This window comes from Helianthus annuus, chromosome 13 (genome assembly GCF_002127325.2).
Source record: "Helianthus annuus cultivar XRQ/B chromosome 13, HanXRQr2.0-SUNRISE, whole genome shotgun sequence".
In the NCBI taxonomy this organism is placed as follows: domain Eukaryota; kingdom Viridiplantae; phylum Streptophyta; class Magnoliopsida; order Asterales; family Asteraceae; genus Helianthus; species Helianthus annuus.
In genome coordinates this window covers 170,771,914-170,793,411 of record NC_035445.2, presented here as the reverse complement: position 1 = coordinate 170,793,411, position 21,498 = coordinate 170,771,914, and the positions used below count along the sequence as shown (strand labels likewise).

Genomic DNA, 21,498 nt, shown 5'->3' with positions numbered 1-21,498 from the left:
CCGATGCGTGTGTATATATATGTATAGTATATAGAATTCATATATTTGTATATATGTATATATGTTTGTTATTGATTATAGATAAACTTTTATGATTAGTTAACTTTTTAGTTAGGTCGAAAGTAAATATGTATGAAAAATTATATTAGTATTGTTGTAATCAAAACTACTATAAACTTAAACATTATAGTGAAATTAAATAGATTACATCAAAATCAACTATTTAAAAGAGTGTCATCTTTTCCTTAAGAATCAAAATTCCAGTTATTAAAGTTATATAACAAAATGATAAAAATATGTTATTTTTATCATGTATTTTAGATAGATTTCGATAGATTATTAGATAAATCTCTAATGCTAATATACCACAGTACCCACAATGGCACATTTTTAAAGAGTACCCAAAGGCCAACAGCCTACCTCTGTGCAATGATGTGCTATTATTCTTAGGCTTATAAACTGTTTCGTTTTTACTATTTTTTCACTCCCCTACCCCCATAGTCCCTTCTTTCTTTATTCAAGCACTGTACGTCCTCTTTCTTTTTCTTCTACATCTCTCTCCTTAGCAATCCAAATCATTCCCAAAGAAAGAAAGGGTTGTTTTACATCTCTTGTAAGTTTCTTTTTATTTCATCATATTATATTGCTAAAGTATCTATTTAGTCACATACCTTTTTAAATCTCTTTCTATTTTGGTACTTGTTCTAACCTTTTGTTTTGGTTGAAGAATATCTGAGGGTTTTCTTGTTGTTTGGCTACACTTGATAACAAGAATTCTAATTATATTTTTTGTGATATACAGTTCATTCTAGTTAAAGATAAGATTAGGATTTTGTGTTTTTGGTTTATTTGATGGATCTTGTTCTTAAAAAAATTTCATTTTCAATTGTTTGTTTTCATGGGTTAAGGAAAAAAGATTTAAACTCATGAGTCATGATCTACAACTAGTAATCACCTACTAACACTTTGATAAGGCTAGATAAAAATTCCATCCAAACTACAAGCTTGATGATATTGTAAAAAAGATTAGGGTTTTCTGGATCTTGTTAATTTGTTTGATGGATCCAGCTTGATGACATAAAAGAATCACCTTCTTTAGTTGAGGAATAATCTTTTTTGTTCCAACAAGAAACCGATTAGGGGGGATCGTGATTATCCGGATGGATTACGACTGTTTTTCTGATATAGGATGAACCTGCTACGAATAGAATACCGTTAGTCTCGGGCATAGGATGAACCTGAGTTGTCTCTATCTTCAATTTAATCGGTCCCCGGCTATCTTCACCTGAGTTAGCTCTCTTTAAAGTTCATGTTCAATTACTTGATAAGTCAAAATTTAACTTTTTGTTTGCTTAGTTCTAAATTTTAGAACGACCGCTCACACACTCTGCAAATGTACTACCACTTTGAAAAAGAAAAGCCTTATCCAACACCTTGGTACCGCCAATACCCTTTATTATTTTGACTAATCTAGATCATCAAATATATATGGTTTCCAGTTTTACTTAATCTTGATTCTAACTATGAATTTATATTATTTTGGCCAAAAACACAATATATAGATATAAGAACCAAAAGTACTGAAACAAAATTAAAATATATATACATTTAATGGGAGCTGATTTATATAGGTTCATCATATTAATTATATAACATAAGTCTCTATGATTTGATATTGGTGTGAGAATCTGAGTACCATCTAAGTTTAGAATTATTACCATTCATGTTACATGCTAAATATATATGGGTTTCCTTTTTTCTGTTTGGCTAAATACAGCAAAATCTAAAAGGGTGTTCAGATATAATATTATTATATTACAATATTCTAGGGTTTTTAGCTGCAAATTTTGTGTCTGTTTAATAGGGGTTTGAAAATGGTGAGAGGGAAGACTCAGATGAGAAGGATAGAGAATGCTACAAGCAGACAGGTGACATTCTCCAAGAGAAGAAATGGTTTGCTAAAGAAAGCTTTCGAGCTTTCTGTGCTTTGTGATGCTGAAGTTGCTCTCATCATCTTCTCCCCAAATAGCAAACTTTATGAATTTGCAAGCTCAAGGTTTCATTCCACTTTCTTATGTTTTCCTAACAACTGATACAGTTAGGTTCATTCAGATTTGTGTGGTTTCGATAAGAATGAATGTAGACGCGTGGATTAGTTACCGCGGCAAATGGATCGAGTGGATACTACGATCTAGAAAAATCGTGTACATATGTATATGTGTATGAATATATACTTCGTACACATGTATTTGTATTCGTATTAATTTAAACAATCTACCAAACTGTAGCTGATTAGGACTATGCATACATATGCATAAATTTTGAAAAAAAAAAGGTTTGTGTTAAATTATGTGAGAGGAAATATCGAAGGAATGATCATATTTCAATTTTGTAGCATTAAAATCCCTCAGGTATTTTGAGCTTAAAAACCTCTCTAGATTCAATAATGTTTTGTTAGTGTGAATTTTTTCATGATTGGTTAATTTAACTAACCCAAATGGAAGATTTGTAAATCTTGATACTGATATCACTAAACAATAATCTATTTTTATAACTTTTTCATTAGTTAATTAAGTCACCGAGTTTACTGTTTTTTTAATTTTTTTTATAACAATGAGACACTATTTTTATTGGAATAGTGAATAAACTAATTCGGGTCATTTTTTCTTATATGAACAAAGATATTTATGATTAATTTCATCTACTTTCTGGTTTGTGAATATGATCAGCATGAGCGGTACTATCAAACGTTATCGGGAGCATGTAAAGGAGAATCAAACTCCGAATTCTGCGTGTCCAGAAGATGTCCAGGTTTGATGTGTTCTTTAATCCTCTTCAAATCAATGTGTTCAATTGATTTCTAACCTTTATGGAAGAATCTAATATTGTTCATAAGTTTTTAATCTCTTTTAACTTTCCAATTTTGGCATAATTTAATGGCAGCATTTGAGGCAGTTAGCTGAAGGCATGGCAAAGCAGATAGAACTCTTAGAAGTTGCAAAAAGGTGTACAAATTATGGTTATTTATAGAAAGAGTACCTATCTAGGCTATCTAGCACAAGTATTTCATTTATAACTATTTTAGTGCAACATAATAGTCTTTGTTTTAATACCATTTTGTGGAAAAGACGCAATAATATTAAACCGATCATATAGGAAAATTTTGGGACAATGTCTTGGATCAACCACCATTGAAGAACTACTACCGATTGAAGAACAGTTGGAGAGGAGTGTATGCGTTATTAGAGCAAGAAAGGTTTGAATTTTTATGTAGAAAACCATTTAACTTTGACGTTTTTTTTTGCGCGAAAGGTTGATCTTGCTAACTTAATTCTTGTGTTTAGATGTTTTTGAGTTAATCCAGTATTATTAACTCTAATTTGTTTAACTTGCTAATCTTGATTCTTATGTTGTAGATGCAAGTGTACAATAAACAGGTTCAACAATTACAATCAAAGGTAACACAATACATATATGAAGCTTTTATCTGCCTTTAAATCTCTATTCTTTAACTTGAAACATATCTATTTACGAAACGATGATAGCTAAACGTATCCTCGTGTATTGAACATAACCCCATGTGTGGACGGCGTTGGCTAAACGAATACACTCATGTACCATATGTACCCTCATGATTCTAGTTCTTCTTGCACTTTCTTTTGTGCATTGATTTTTCTCCAATATAATAAGGAATACATATGAATTGATTTTATATCATAAGTCAAAATCTAAGTATGACAACTAACAATAACTACTGACCACTCTCTTTGTCTATTTTTGAAATATTTAGGAGAGAATGCTCACAACTGAAAATGCAGTGTTAAATGAGAAGGTGAGTTTTATTTTACCGTTGTGCAACCGAGTTAAAAGTTCATTGTCTGAATCACCAAACTTGTCGTTTCGCTCAATGCTAAGAAACTCATTGTTCATAACACTAAGAAACTCATCTTTGTGCCTCTTGTGTTAGTATCAACTTCAAACTACTGAAGAATCAGAAGAAGGGATAGAGAATGTCATAGTCATGGAAAACAAGGATGCATCAGATGTGGAAACAGGTTTATTTATTGGGTTACCAAAGAGGAACATCAAGAACAATTGAAGAAAGTGATATTATGATAATATTAGCATACGCGTTAGCTTAAAAAATGATCGCTATTTAAAGAAGCTTCCTTCCTATATGTAGCAAAGCAGGCTTTCTATGTTTTTATATGGGGGTGGTTTCATAAGCATTAAGCATGTATGATGTACGTTATGTATGCATATACATATATAATATGATTGTTAAAAGTAAGTTGATATCATTGTTTGAACCGACAACTCCAAAGAAGATATGCCAGAACCATAGATCATGTGATGCCACAATATCTAGAATTATTGTTGGACATGGATGATCACATCGTATTTATGTATCAACCTCGCCATGCATTTGCGCATTCCGAATGCATACAATCTAGGCTATGAATATGTTGTATAATTGTTAAATGTTTCTCGCAGTTGGTTTGTGTAATTATTTTTATGTGTAAATATTAATTATGCCTCTACAGAATTTATAAGCACAACCCCATGTTTTCTCAGACATCTTCAAGTATTCGTCCAATGAGTCGGGTTTGGTTCTGCATGCCATTTGATCTTTTGTAAATGAGTAAAACAACTTTTACCTCTACCATTCAACGTAAGTGTGAAATATTACATCTCGCGTGCCACATCGTTAGCTATATGTAGTAATAGCAATTTGTTCTTTCGGGAATGGCATCTAAAAGGATCCTCACAATATACGCCGCCCTCCGCAAAATAAGTTGTGCTTCACGATCTTTATTCAAAGCATTTCTTCTTGTTGGCGTCCTTGAGTTTGAGCTTTTGCGTCGTCTTTCAATATCTATATCTATATCTATATCTATATCTATATCTATCTATACTATATAATAAAAGAAAATATTGGAGGGTATTTGTCACCATTTTAGGTCATCTATTTTTTGGTTTTTCCACATCCCCTACTAAATTATGGATAATTATTATTTAGTTATTGATAGTTACTATATTTATTAATAAATGAATTTGATATGAAATTAATTATAAATTTCTAATTAAATTATTTCTTTTACTTAAGAACTTATAAGTCTCCAACTATCACCAAAATAAAAAATATTATAGTTAAAATATTGTAAAAAAGAAATAATAATGATAATAATTGTTTTTTAATGGATGATTTCTTACAATTTTCAATTTTTAATGTGGAAAAGTATTATAGTTAAAATATTATAAAAATGAATAATAATGATAATAATTGTTTTTTATGGATGATTTCTTACGATTTTCAGTTTTTATTGTGGTTGGATGGTTATATGTCAAATAAAAAAAAACAGGTGGTATTACTAATTTTAGTCCATAATCTTTTATATGTATTAGTATTTTTTATATATTTATAGTTGAATTCACATTTATCTTTTACATAAAAAATACACCATTGAAAAAGACGTTATAAACAATAACTTAATATAATCTATAAATGTCACGTAAAAGTTCAGTTTTTGAAAGACATATCTTAATGACTTTATGATGATATTATATTTTATTCAACTCGCATAATACATAATCAACCAGTTTTTAAAGACATAATTTTTTTTATTACTAAGTGTATAACATAATATTAATTTAACACATGTAATACACGAGATTCTAACCTAGTATAAAATTAAAGTGAAAGCGATTGTCTAGAAAATAAGTGGTGCTACACTACCCTATGAAGATGATGATGATGACGATAAAGAGGACCACTTTGTTTCAAATAGATTACAAGAGATATTACGTGGTCAGACGAGCATGTGGTGACCACTATACATTGTCTTATTGGATGTGTCACGTGTGGGCAAAACGTTACATATTTATGCATGATCTATTGATCAAGTCTTGCTACATAAAAATTGCTTATCGCAAGAAGAATAATAGTGCAAAGTAAAAAACATACTTGCATGTAAAACTTGTTACCAAACAGTCATCATGATTGTGTACTATGTTCTTGAACATCATGACAGTGATTTTAGTGTTGGAATAAAATTGATACAAGTTACAAAGCGTGGATTGTAACCTCGTTTAATAGTATTATGATTTCAAACACCATTAAATTTACTTAAGACTTTAATGGTTCTTAGGAATGAAGCGCCTGCATTTTCCTATTAAGTTTTTGTAAGTTAACCATTCATAAAATAAAATAACAATTTTATTAATTTAATCATAAATGAATTAGAATACAAAAATAGAAAAATAAAATTACAAACACATTACAAACGGAAATAAACGAAACAACAGGAAAGAGAAAACGAGTGTTGGCTAAGAATTTATGTTCAACAGAGGTGCCTTAAAACAGATTTCGGACCACCCATGTGAACATGTATGTCTCCAGGGTACAACAGTCTAAGCAGATTGTATTGTCGGGATTAGTTTACCACCTGAAACAAGAGCTCGAAGGTCAGGAAAAATAGGGAAATCATCGGAGATTTTTGTGTGGTTTTGGAACATGTATTTTTTCTCGGTGTTAAACAATATACTCATGTAGTCATGTCTTGGCATATATTCCTGAAAATAAGCAGACTATTAGAATTTGAGCAGCCTTCCATTGACCACAAGTGGGCCATCAAAATGCCACATTACGCCCCGCGTCCTCGTTCTGAGCCCGAGCGCATGTCAGGTGCTCCACACCCTCTTCGCTGTCGCTGGTTGTGTCCTGATACATAGGAATATATTCATGTAGAGATTTTTACTTATAAATCAACACAAGATTTATCTCTCAATGGGACAAGCTCATTTCCATTAAACTTTCAACCACACATCTTAAAGCTCCGACATCTCATTCATCTTGACTTTATTTTGGACACGATTTGATTCTTGTGATCCTCTCACATAATGCAAATATACTAAATAATAATCATATTAATCACAAATATAATAATTAGGGCGGGAGTGGGCTACGAAGTCTATTTTTCCTACAAAGTGTAAAAAGTCGTAAAACACCACAATGTCAACTATAAAACACACTAAAAACCCAGAAATAACAAAAGGAAGATTATTAAAACGCCATATTTGTGAGTTTTGTGTTGTGTTTTGGATGATAAGGGTTTGATTATCGAATGACTAACATTAATGTGTTTTATGTTGATTATGTTGTGTTTTATATTCATAGGTTTAAGATAGTGTGGTTGAAGTTTTTATGGACTGTTAGGGTTTGAATATTGTGTTTTAATGATCTTCATTCTGTTATATATGGGTTTTGAGTAGGTTTTATGACTTTGTACACTTTGTAAGAAAAATGGACTTTGTAGCCGAACCTCATAATATTAAAACCTCATATATTATAACCAAAATTCTAACAGTTTTCATATATTATTTCAATTTATGTCTATAACAATATTAAAAACCTCACTTCGTAAAAGTCTAATGCTTTTTATTTAATGGTTTTTCTCAAAAGCATTTTTAACTTAACATTACAGCATTAACATATCCATACGATACGAACACAGATATTGTTTCACATGATGAACATGATGACATGTGTAATCATTGGTCGGCACACATACAACTTGTTTAACTTGATTTTTAATTATTTATTTTGCATATTAATTGTTAAAAATTCTAAATTTACATATTGTTCATAAAGAATTACACTTAAATTAAGCCAATGTGTTTTTAAATTGCAAATTTAAGCATAAAAAGTACCTACATAGTATATGTTTTCTTATATAAAACACAATTTTAAAGCAGACATATATAGTTAAACTACTCCACCCGCAAACTCCTCTTACGATCCGTTTCGTAGATTTGACGTGAAATTCATCTGAGCTCATTTAGAGTAAACCCAAATGTGACATCCGACATTTTCAGGTTAACTTGGTTAACACAACTCCGTTATCTTTAACGCTATTACAAACATCCATTATTGCTTTACACTTGATTAAGGTTAATTAAGTATGTTAGTGTTACACGAACACTCACATGACGGTAATTTAGTGAAATAACCGAATTACCGAATCACACACGAGTCTGCCCCCTAACGTTAATGAAATAACAAGTCCAGAAAGATTAAATGAATATATTATGTGAAATTATATGTTTTTCATTATTTACCTTCATTGTGTGTAAATTACGTGAATTGTGTGCTTTTACGTGTAAATTGTTCAGTTTCGTGTTTTGCCATTTTGTGGTCATTTTTAGAAAAAACATAATTATGGGGAATTATTATAAACAATACTTTTGTTATTAGAACGGGGGCCTTAGTTAATAAAAAGCCCAAGATTTAAGCCCATGGATCCTCCTTAGTTGTTTAAAAAAAAAAAGAAACACAACATGTTCCCTACCCCTTGCGTCCATACCAATACTCATGATCTCTCTCTTCTCTTTCACGACATCAGGAGGTGTCGAACCGTTCAAGTCCCAAATGCTAGCTCACCTTTTGGAGCTTGAATCTTGTAATCTAACGCGTTCTTTAGCCTATAACGCAATCTAGTAAGTCTAATCCGTCAATTTCATCTTTTTATATGTTCTTGGTGACTTTTGAATGAAACCCTAAATGATTTAAACTTGATCTTGATGATTTAAAACTAGTGTATAGGGTTTTGTATTGTGTTTGTAAGATGATTAGAAGTAATCTTGATGATAGGATACTTGATTTGATCCATTATTCATACCCTATCTAGAATGAATTGAAAACTTTATTGATAATGATTTTAGTTTGGATGGTTATTGGCATGTTTGATGATTTGTGTTGGTTGCTATGATGTTTTGTGTTTAAGCATGTTGACATGATAAAAAAACGTATTTGATGCAAGACCATTGTGTTCACAACTTGCCGATAATGGAAACTTTTATAAAACAAGATTGTGTAGGATCACATGTTAGACTTTCTTGATGATCAAACTTGGTTCTTGTGAGTTAGTTGGGATGCATGGAACAACTTGGCACGATCCAACTTTGTGATTTATGTTAGATATTTTAGGATTTCCTAAAAGGGGAACTTTATTGAAGTTACATGATAAAAATTTGAAGTATTAGCCTTGCATGGATTTTCTGAGTTTGTTTTAATCATAACCTATTGATGCAAAATATATCCATTCTTCAGTCTAGGATCGTCTACTGAATGTGTAGATGATCCAAAAAAAATCATAATTTTTCATGTAGCCTAAATATGTTTTGTAAATTCTTTTATGATGATATGTAAAGCTAAGTTTTCTGATCAGAAAATGGGGTCATTGCGAGGACTATAACTTGGTCAATTTTAAGATAAAAGATGTGAATTTTTTACATGAGGTACTTTTACGAGTTCTTATAACACTTCCTTCGGCCTTGCGTCAACTGGAGGAACATATACTTTTTATGAATTAAATGGTAAATATCATCTGAAAATGACTTTCTTGACCTTTATGTATTGTGGGATTTTTCAAGAATTTTTTGTAAAAAAATAGTCCTCAATAAAAAAAACAAAAGCTTAAATTGACTATTTTGTCCATCTCATAAAATATGTGATGTGTTCTATAGCTTTATTTGATTTACATGTACACGGTTTAACATAAATTCACTTAATTATTCACCAACGGGTCGTCGGGTCAACTTGGTCTAGGTGTGAGTCTTATTTGAAAACTTGAACAATGAGATTGTTGAATACAAGGGTCTTATGATCAAATACATGAAACACACACTAATTGAATATCATAATGTAACAGGTTACCGTTCGTGGGTTTTCTGTTCTCTTTTCCTTGTTTGGATTATCATTCGCACCAAAGGTGAGTTCACTACTTCTTTTAGATACGCTTTCCTAGTAGGAAACTAAAACTTTGCGCTTTCCTGGGGGAAACACTTGAGCGACTTTTTAGATTATTGTAATTCATTTATATCACATGTTTCCTAGACGTAACACATATCATGAAAGTTCTTACACACCGAAACCGTTATGGGTTCGACAAACCCTACCCGGGCTAGTTGCGCTAACATGACTGGAAGTCAAACGGGTATAACATTGACCTAACATTGCCCCATCATTTATGAGACGTGGTTGAAGGCACAAACTCTTCCAGCCAGCTTCGTTTCAAAACGTTTAGTAAAATGTAACAGGCTAGTTACCTAAGATATAATTGGAATTTACTTTATCTTACAACTCTATTTATTTCAATATATTTTGTAAACTCACCAACCCCGTTTTGACACTTATTAGCATACTTTCACAGGTCGCTAGGTATGCACGCGATTGGGGCAATTCATGGAGTCGCGCGCCTTGATTACATATTTTAAACATTTGAACTTATTTTTATACATTATTGCATGATTTCTTGGGCGCGTTTGTTTTGCGAATTTGGTTTAACTTTACACTTTCTTCAAACAAGTGTTTTCTCATCAAATTGAGTAATGACGTTTTCTAAATATCATTTAGAGGTCGTTCAATTTAACTGATGGCAATGATCATGGTTTGTAACGCGCCTCGTTGTAAAACCCTACATGAGGAAATTGAAGGTGTGATACCAAGCCCATGAACTCTGTACTAGGTTCTTTTCATGTTCTTTCTTGTGTGAGAAATTTACACTTGTACTCCTTAATACGTAGTCACTGTTTAAAACCATTTTTTCCAAAAAAAAAATGTTAATTATTTCATTGCGAGAAACTTCCAAGACGGGAACTAGATTGAGGAACCATACACACACCCGATCATGAAGAAATGTACCCATAAACAGTTGTATAAGTAAGCTTACTATATACATCAATATCATGACGACAATTTTTTTACATGTATACATTCAACCAAAAGAGGAGAATGATTTCATGGGGAGTTAATTACTGTTTTCGTCCCTATGGTTTGTCAAAAATCACTATTTTAGTCCATTAGTTTAAAAATTGCGATTTCAGTCCCTGTGGTTTCACTTTCGTAACAATTTCAGTCCACCTCGTAACCATTTCAGTCCCTGTACTAACATAATAAATGGATTGAAATGGTTACGAAAGTGAAACCACATGGACTGAAATGGTTACGAAAGTGAAACCACGGGGACTAAAATCACAATTTTTAAACTAATGGACTAAAATAGTGATTTTTGACAAACTACAGGGACGAAAACAGTAATTAACTCTTTCATGGTGCGGATAAAATACAAAGTGTAGAATTTTTATAAGTGCATATATAAAGAATTTTGGACCTTCAACCAAGTCAATTTAGTGGTTATGATTGATTCGTTGACAACTTTGTAATAAACTGCAAGTTACTAAGTTATGAAGGGGTAAAAGAATGAATACGTCTTTATAAGTTCTTACAATCAAATAAGCTGTGTGTAATTTTTTTATTAAAAACGTTTATAGCATAAGGAGATGGAAGTTATATATGTGGAGAGTCACTATATTATGATACATTCATAACTTCTATTCAAGCAAGGCCGTACGACTGTATTCCTGATTCCTATCAAGACAGAAACCCATGTTTGATTGATGAACTAGGACCATGCAACTAGTGCGTGATTAACAAACCCCATTGTCTCGACTATGGCTCAGTAGAGGATCGTTGACAGCCCATTACTGGCTCGTGTCATGTTTGTCTAGCAGACAAGTCAATTCTTTCTTAAATTTATTTATGTATAGAAGTCGGTTTGTTTCCTTTAAATCACCGCCAACTTTGCCTGCGGATTTGTCAAGCAATCCGCGAAATTTATAGAAAATATATATTATCATACGTCGACAAGCACCGAAATTAATTAAAAAAAAACATGTGAAAAAAAAATTCTAAATGGAGAATTTAATGTAAAGAATATCTTTAACGTCATAATACTTGTTACAAGTTTGGGCCTTTTAGATTTAGTGGGCTAAGGCCTTTCTATAACCAAAATATAATTTATTTTTATCAACAACAGACGTCACCTTATGTCCTTTCACATAGTTTTAAGAACTATAGCATATGATCATTAGATGTTCTTCTTAATCAACTTCAACTTCATAAAATACAGTTTGGACCACTTGTGTAGATCAACCCCATGGTCCATATTTACTGGGCTTCATGGACGATTCAATCATGACCGCTTAACAATATATGAACTTTCCTTGGAGCTAACATTACAACGTATTAGTTTTTTGTCTCGTCGATGAAATCTGTGATTTGAGACGCCTCAAATCGAGTAGGGGAGGAAGTTATAAATGCGAATAAGTAGATTCCTATTAAAGTTAACGTGTTTATGTGGAAGGCCATACAGAATAGGATTCCAAGACTATGTTCAAGTGGGATCTTGATTGTGCAAATTCTCACGTGAAGTAGATGAAACAACAAACCACCTCCTCTCCTCACGTGTTTAACGCAACTATGATATGGAATTACATTAGTGTTTGGTGAAAATACCTCAGATCTTCGCCTTCTTGATCCAAGATCCGTGTAGTCTTCAAGCCTCATGGAAAGTTGGGAGAAAAATAAGCAAGGTGATTAGTGGGATTATTCTTATAGCGTGTTGGTGTGTTTGTAAGACGTGAAATACTATTATCTTCAAAGACGCTCAACCTTTATGTTCCAAGATCATCGAAGATGTTAAGGCTTTGGGGTTCCTTTGGATTAGAAACAGATCGACTTTGAAAAGTTTATCGTGGAAAGATTGGGTTGCTTTCTCACTGTAATTTGTTTAGCTTTTTTTTTTTATTCCTAGCTTCTTGCTAGCGTTTTTTTGGTTGAATGAAAGGTGCACCTAAGGAAAACTTATTAAGCTGACACTTATCACAATTATCGAGAAAGATGCTGTACTATTTAAAAATAAGGCAGGTGTGCATTCTCTGTTTAATTTGCTAAAATTTGTGATTCCATATGTTCACATTTTTAATGGAAAATTTTATTGGAACCAACTAGCCATATGCTAGCTAAGATGTTGGAAGTTCGTTATGTGGTTTATGCGGAGAAGGCGAGGAAAGTGTTCTTCATCTTTTCACGTCTTGTGCTGTCGCGTCTTTGCTTTGGACGTACATCAGTAATTGGTGTAAGTGCCAAAATTTGGTGATTTTCTCTTTTAGGGACCTGATTGAGATCCATAACCATTCCGGTTTGGATGGAAAGAAGAAAGAAGCGCTTAAAGGTATTATTAGAGTTGGCTGCTGGGTTATTTGGGGAGCTAGGAATGAGTCAAGATTCAAAAATTCAGAGGCCAGCTTGAATTATATTTTTGGTGAAGTTAAGAAGATTGGTTTTTTGTGGTATTCTTCTAGAAATAAAGGTGTTTCTACGTCTTGCATAGATTGGTGTAAATTTGTAATGTTGTTTTTGGTTGCCTCGGTTTGAGGCAGCTTGTGTTTTAATGAAGTTTACCTTTAAAAAAATATGCTAGCTAAGAAAGCAAAAAAAAAATATACAAAAAATTGTTTAAAGTTGAATTACACCATCGAAAGCATCGATATTTAGTCGATTTTCACCTAGAGAAACCCGATTGTTTTAATCTCATCAAGCATATTCTCTATTACTACCCTTTTGTATTGAAAGATCACCTCATTCCTTATTCTCCAAATAATCCAACAAGCAATAAGAATGACAGAACGAATCATGTTCTTCCTCAGCGCATTATTAGCGACCCTAATTATATTTTGGTTTAGAATAATGGCATGCTCCACTCGTGTACAAACCTATTATTTAGGTTATATATTTGGTTTGCAATATGTTACTTGACGAGTGACATGTCAATCATGTTAGCGTTGGGGTGTTACGAACTTACGATAGATCTTTCATGTAGAGAACATAAACTTGAAAATAAGACATGTGATGTAAAGAGTAGACGTTAGGTTAGGATATTCATATTTATCGTTCTTTATGACCTTAGATATACGAAAAGAGTAAACCGTAGTCACCCACTTGGCTTGGTAAATTTCTTGGATATTCATATTTATTATTCTTCTTGACCTTAGTTGATTTTATCATCATCGCCGATATCACTCTGGTACTTAAAATACACATTTATATCATATAAATTAGCAACAAATGGAGGCATTAGATGTTGTACCCTATATTTTGGGAGTTGTTCAAAAAAAATGTTGATATTTCACTTTAAACCCAAAAGTACTTGATATTGTAGGTTTAACCCAAAGTTTTTTGTTTTTCCAATTTAACCTCACAACTTTTTAATTTCAACTTTGATCTCCTATGTTTTTCATATTTTGCAAAATTTTTCGTTTTACCTTTGGTTCTAAATTTTGTGAGTTAACACGGCACAATTTTTGTGTGGATCAACAATTTTACGTTTTGTTATACGCTTCGTTCTAAATTTTGCGAGTGAACATGGCGTAACGTACGTGTGTGGTTCAGTGTATTTACGCCGTCTATTTTTTCCCGTTTAATAAGTTCGTCACAATGCGCGAGTCCTAAATCGAGTTAGTTATTATTTTCTATGTTTTATATGTCGGTCTAATTTCTCCACATAAAAAAAACCACAACTTTAATGTTGGTGGTCGTTGTTGGTGCTATTTGTCACGTTCTTATGCCCCAGTCGCAACGCAGGGGCTTAACACGATAGGTTATTTATATGGATACAAGTCATGTAATGTAGTAATTATGATACCATTAATTGTATTGAGCTTATTTGGTGAATTACTTATTTGTATAAGATAGTTATACAGACTTAACCAACAAAAACATCTTTAACACATTGTAAATGTGAATCTGATCAACAGCGTGTTAATTTCGTTGGCCGCGGCGCAGCGCGCGGATGATTGTTCTAGTTAATTATAAAGTTATACATACAAGATTCTGAACTTTTTACTGCCGTTCACATGATTTAGGTTCTTTTTAGGTGTCAGATTTGAAGCACCTGAATTTTTAATTACTGATATAATAATATTAGTAACAACTAAGTTATAATAAATAATTAAATGAGTTAAGTGTCATTTACGTACGTCCCTGTAGTTTGTCGATTTTTACCAGTACTTTCAGACTATATTTTAAAATTGTACAATTTTCCTCCCTAACATTCTCGAAACGTGTCATTTCAGTTCAAATATAAAGGTTGGTTTTAATATTGGTTTACTTAATTCGAGTATTTATACAAATAAGCATAACTAAAACATATATTAGAGTTATTAAAAAACATAACCGAATTACCAGTTTCTCACCCTATTTGGTTATTTCAGTTATGATTCAACTATTAGTTTTTTCAACTCACATCAACTCCAGTCTCGTTGAATATTACGAACTCGCATGTCCAGATCCACCCCCCCCCCCTTTTCATATGACTATAACTATTAGTGTTTTTCCATAATTGTTTACACATACATTTATATATCGTCATCGATACTCCTCAAGCCTCACCCTTCAATCGTTTCCATAATTGCTGGAAATTGTACCTCGTTCTGGGAATCGTAGCTACCGTTGTGTTTTTCCACCACAGACAGCCTCGTAAGTGAAGTTTGGATCCCTTGCGGTCCGCTCATGTTCGCAACCAGTCAATCAAACACTTTGAAAACTAAACCGAAGAGATTAGTCTTTTATTTAGTGTTTTATTTTGTTACTTAGACTGGCCACCAGGCCAGTGGCCTAAGTCCATTTCTCGGCCCACGTATTTTAAAATGATTATGGACTACGGTATATTAATAAGCCCCAATATATTTGTTATTAATACGTTTATTGATAAAATAAACTAGGTTATCACTCGGGATTGCTTCCCGGGCAGCAAAATTTAATTTTAAATACTCAAAGTGTATACTTTAAATAACTTAAATAATGTGATGTATTAGATGAGTTAATCACAAAGTGGATACCTTGTTTTTTGAGCATTCTATAAGCATAGAGGTTCCGCGGACTCGGGTCGTGGATTCAAAAGTAGATAAACGTCAAATAATAATGTCAAAATTGGACTGCTTCCTGGGCAGGTAAAATTAATTTATATTAATCGAATTATGTCGTTGAATAAAATGAAAAGACATGTTTTCAAACGTTATTAAGTGTTTAAATAAATAAATTAAACTTCGGTGTCCATACTATACTACTATGCGGTACCAAAGAGAGACCCAAGATTTTAATTATTATGAAGACGATCAAGACTTTTGCCGTTAAATAACACTATTTTTTTCTTGGGGCGGCTCTCTCCTTTTCTTTACATGTGGGTGCACCCCTATGTTACTTGAACCAGTAAGAAGGAATTCGAGGAACCCAAACCCAATTATTATTAATACCCGAACCCCAGGGCCGGTTTTGGGCCCGGCAAGCCCGTGCCGACGCCCGAGGCCCAAAATTTCAAAGGGCCCGAAAAGTATTTATAAGCTTGTATATATTTATTAAATTATATATTTAGTATCTTCATCCATTTAAAATTCAAAAAATATTGGTGGTGTAGTGGCAAAAACAATCTTAAAATAATACAAAGGTCTTAAGTTCAAATCTTTGCTCCATCACTAAGTTTTTATTTTTGTAATTCATTTACCCTTAACTATAATTTTGGGCCCAATTTTTTTCGTCGTCCGAGGCCTAAATTTTTTTAACAGTTTTCGGGAACGGCTCTGCCGAACCCAAATACCCATCTTCACATTCCTAAAAAGAAAGAACCCGAGGAACCCAAAACCATTAATTATTAATATTCGAACCTGAATACCTATCTTCAGTTAACTCCCCTGATGGGTTGTATGTGTATATCTAAACAATATGCTTGAAGAAGGAAACACTTATGCAAGGGAAAAAATAACAGGAATAAACCTAAACAAAACTATAGACTTCTCATTAATTGATCCATTTGGTCCCATATACACCCTATTAACAACAATTGCTAAATGTTGACATATTCGGTGTTATCGTCTGTGAGAAGTTGCTTGAAGAAGGCACTTTCACATGCTGCTATATCAATTGTATCATATTAAATTTTTTCACCAACCACTGTAACATGACAATATACAAAGAAATTTAGCAAATATCAAAAGTAAAATAATGAATTCAATATCAAATACAGAGAATAATTATGATGTAAGATTCATTTGGTTAGTTAACAGATAGATTCTTTACTACCTTAAGAGCCTTTAACAACCCTTCCTTTTTAGTTTACCAACAGTTAAGAGTTTAATACATTTTTTTCTCTAAATATTGAATATTTTGACACTTCTAAAACTCTTGAAAAAAATTGGTTCGTTGTTATGTAGTCCAAAATAAACCTAAACATCTTTCAAAATTATGAGGCTTCTTTTTTCTAAAGACCAACAAAACTGAAATTTTATATCTCATATTAACATAATTTATTATGAGGTATTATTTATATCACATAGTAATGGACATTAACCAAGCAATGTTCTGCAAAACATATGAGCTGTAATCGTTTCTAGTGAAATGATCTATTTTTTACAGACCTCATAGATTGTTATTATATGGTTCCTTTCGTTACCTTTCAAGACAAAGAAGGGTTAAAGTTCCTAGATGCAGAAGCTTCAAGATTTGAACCCACATTCCGCAAAACACATATGATTAATTGTTATAATTAATGCATAATAAGGAACTCCATAAAAACCAAACAAAATTATGGTTATTTCACTTGCATCATCAACTTTAGTTAACACAAGACCTTCAAAATTCTTCAGCTGGGGTGCAATCATTCTGAGTAAAAATGTTACAAAGTCGCATAATAAAGGAGATTATATATATTTCTAGAAAAAAAATATAATAAAACTAAAAAAATGGGGAAAGATCATTGTTTTTAGGATGATTTTCACTTGTTTTTTATGTCGGCTTCCCTACGGACAAGTTTAGGATTGTCAGCAGTAAGAATAATACCTTTGAATCCATTTGTTTCAGCTCTTTTCAATATCAGAGCATACATTTCACGTATCTTGTAGACCTAAAAACAAATGCAAAACAATATAATATTTCACATTGATATTAAAAAGTTGCTTGATGCAACAATGGAGTACTTGTGTGGGGCATTAGTTTTCTTTAACGGGTTCTCATGGTCACCCAAAGGAAAGAATAAAAGAATAGAGTTATAAAAATTGCTTACATATAATTGAAAAAATCGAACAACATCGCAACTGGAAGAAACCTCCTCTATTGTGCATGTAGACATGAAAGATAAACCCTGAGAAAACTAAACAGAAGTAATATTAAAAGTAATCTAATAAGTTGAAACAATTTAATTAATTTACCATTATGATATTACATACAATCTGCTTTGGCTGTCAAGATCTCTCCTAAAACACACACATAAAAGGAAGCTTTTCCTGGCCTTTATTGTAGCTGACACCCCCACCATGACAAACCCTAGCCGTTATCTCTGTTATAACCCACAGAATACCACAAAGACCGAACAACAAGAACAATGATACCCAAAAGGTAACTTATCCGTAAAGAAAAATACAAACAATCAGAGATTTAATTCGCAATTCTAGTAAAACCAACAATCAACAACACACCTGCGAAGAGATAAATCTTCAAACCCAGTAAATGCAGAAAATGAAGGCTCTTCAATCCTAAACAAAATAAGCATCAATTTTAAAATTCGCGATTAATGAAAAAACAAAGCAGGATCTTCAATCTTCATAAATATCACCTGCAATGAACTTTCCAGATTCAGAACCCACGCGCGAACAAAGAAAGCGACCATCAAATGCCATCGCAATTTGCCTAAATAAGATATAACAGAGAAATTTCATTACATAAATCTCAAGCGTTTTAAAGAGATATGAATCTAGGGTTACCTGTACGATTGAAGAGGATGATCGGTGTGAATATCTAGATGAAGCGACCAAGAAGATGTAGGAGATTAGGGTTTTGTCTCAGAACAAGAAAATAAAAGGGCTTCATATATGGATTCGGATTGTTGGTTGGATTGGGTTAGGATTTACGGGGCTTCCACAACAAAACCATCTAGTAACACCAAGATTGATTGGGAAAGATGAAGATGTAGAGATAGATTCTGAGAGAGGATGTGGCGTCTAGGGTTTGCTATAGGATGGAGAGGATGATGAGTTTATGAGAAAATAGTATATAAAGGATCCACTATACAAAAAGTCGGGTCAATAAAATGGATTCGGATCCCGCGTCATTGAAAAACGATCCAGGATTTTCCCACCAAAACTGAATCTAGGAGACCCTAATATTGCGACACGTGTCCCATATTTTATTCCTTTATTATATATAATAGATAATAGATAAATTAGTTTTTATGGCACAGTGAATGAGACGAATTTCGTCAAATTTATTTTGACCGCGTAATTATGTAATCTAGTAATTTTTAAAGATTTTCTTAAATGTATGTGTAAAGCTATAACCATAGGCTTATCTATGAAAGGGCTTAGGGATAGTCCGGTCTACCTCTTAATTTTATCGGCGAAATGCAAAATTAATGTATATTTTTTTCTTCTCTGTTATATGTACCGGATACCATTAAGCAAATATTAGAACACTCTTAGGCTCAAAATTCTTTTTAGGAGATTTGTAGGAGATGTATATGTATGGATATGGATACATATTCAGAATGTCACTATGTGTGTATGTGTCAACTAGGTGAAGAATGGAGTGGAATGGTGGTGAGGCGTGGTGGGTGATGGCGGTGGTGTGCCAGGTGGTAGCGGTGGAGCAGATAAAGAGAGAGGTAGAGAGGGTTAGGTTTGCGAGGATGTGATAATTTCTTTTAAAACGTAATTGTTTAATTTATTAGTTTTATGATTATTTATTTTAGTATTTAGGGTAAAATGACCCAAATACTCTCTTGTGGAATCCACTTGGTTAGATTTAGCCATGAAAGCTAACTAAGTTAGAGCTAAATGACATAACGTGCAAAGATTTGGAAACATCGAGTCTGTTTTTTGTACTTTTTGAAGATAAAAGACACTATTTGCAATCTGGTGTTAACATAAAGGACGGTTTTTGTAATTTACTCATTACCAAAAGACATAAAAATAAAATTTTTGGCTAAGCTAAGTGTACATTGTAAAGACAGAATAATATGCGTCTTAGTTTACACTAAAGATGCTTCTAAAAACAATGAATAACTTCATAACAATTCTATATTGATGATCTAACATTTGCCAACAATCACTTGGATATACTGATCTACAACATCGAACCATCTCTACACATATTACACGAAGAAGTCCTTAAACCCGAAGCCTCCCCTCCTCACAATACTTATCGCAATCATTGTGGAAGTTGCTAGAGTGTGGCAAATCTGAATCGATGTGTAAAAGGCACGCATCCTGGTTAATTTTCTAAGTTGTGTTTTGATATGTTCTCAACTTTTAATATGATATTGTGTTTCTCAATGATGTTATAATCCAAGAAGATTTTTTTTTTTTGTGAAGTTATTGGTTATGATATTCCAATTTGATATTATGTTGTATTTTTAGTTTTTATCAGTTGGAATTGAACGTTGTTAAAATTACATTCAGTTTAAATGTTTTATTTTTGGGTATTTATTTTGTTTCCCTCTATATATTCTAACCATTGTTTCTTGTTTCCTTTTGAGGTTTGTTCGGTTGAGCTTGGAGCTCTTTGCTGGACTGCTTGTGTGTAACACCCCAAAAACGGGTTTGGTAATTTAGACCCGGTTACTATTAAGAAACGGGTAAGGTACCGTTAATGAGAAAAGTTAACCTGAAAAATGAGGATTTACTAGGAATAATTAACCTAGTTGATTATTGGTCTCGTTAGTAGTAAGCGAAGAGTTGAAGCCTTATTAAATTAAAACGAAACATGAGGGACCAAAGTGGGATAACTTGAAAGCTGTTGTGTTAAATGAAATAACACACACACACACACACACACACACACACTTCGTGTGTGTTTCTGTACGTGATCAGGGGAAGGCTCTAGAGAGCCAAACCCTAGTTCATCATATATCATCCAATTGAAGGATGAATCGAGGCTCAAATTCAAGAAAGAACATGAATTAACGATCACCCAAGCTCCTGATCATAAGGTATGTTGAATTTTGATGTTTAATGAAGTTGAGAAATCTTGATGAACATCACAAGTAGTGATTTATGTATGAATCGTTTAGGTTATGGCCAAATTGTCAATGTATGCTTGCTTAGGAACGAACCCTAAGTGAAGATTTTGAGTAAATTGCTATAAATTGAGTATTTTGATTATTTACTACACCTAGCTAAGTGGGTTTATGTCTAATTCTTGAAAGGGTATGAAATTGATTGTGAAAATGTGTAGTATGTGATGTGTACATGTATATAGATTGAGTATGGTATATAATTTGTATGATGTTTACTTGTATTGATGAATGAAAGTGATAACTAGGAAGAAAAGCATGAAATACTTGTATATTATGCTTAGGAAGTAGAACGCACACCAAGTGTTTGATGAAATGTCTAAAAGACAATAATAAGTGAAATTGTATGCAAATAATGGGTGAATAGATATAGTTCATGTGAAGATTATCTAGGGATGATGTCGAGTATGCTTTATGCTTGTTTAAATGAATTAATGATGTTGAGTATGCTTTATGTAGGTCGTATGTTAGATGTGAATTTGATATGGTTGTTCATATGTATAAGCATATATGCTAATAAGAATGTGAATGTAATGACATG

General features: G+C 32.6%; 1 protein-coding gene across 2 annotated transcripts; it reads left to right on the top strand.

Moving 5' to 3' along the window:
- Positions 1-420: 420 nt before the first annotated feature.
- LOC110894045 (MADS-box protein SOC1) lies at positions 421-4,310 on the top strand. Of its 2 annotated transcripts, XM_022141207.2 has the most exons (8): positions 422-613; positions 1,865-2,056; positions 2,730-2,811; positions 2,944-3,005; positions 3,157-3,256; positions 3,417-3,458; positions 3,791-3,832; positions 3,968-4,310. In XM_022141207.2, the coding sequence occupies exons 2-8, from the start codon at positions 1,875-1,877 to the stop codon at positions 4,097-4,099; spliced, it is 642 nt and encodes a 213-aa protein (XP_021996899.1). In that variant the 5' UTR covers positions 422-613; positions 1,865-1,874; the 3' UTR covers positions 4,100-4,310. The 2 variants fall into 2 exon arrangements, with proteins under 2 accessions (XP_021996900.1, XP_021996899.1); XM_022141208.2 differs by lacking the exons at positions 3,417-3,458; positions 3,791-3,832; positions 3,968-4,310 and having other exon boundaries at positions 421-613; positions 3,157-3,262.
- Positions 4,311-21,498: the final 17,188 nt, after the last annotated feature.

Coding starts and splice junctions, on each gene's coding strand:
- LOC110894045 (XM_022141207.2), top strand. CDS start 1,875: ATGGTGAGAGGGAAGACTCAGATGAGAAGGATAGAGAATGCTACAAGC. Junction 3,006..3,156: donor CTCTTAGAAGTTGCAAAAAG/GTGTACAAATTA, acceptor CCGATCATATAG/GAAAATTTTGGGACAATGTC. Junction 3,257..3,416: donor GCGTTATTAGAGCAAGAAAG/GTTTGAATTTTT, acceptor CTTATGTTGTAG/ATGCAAGTGTACAATAAACA.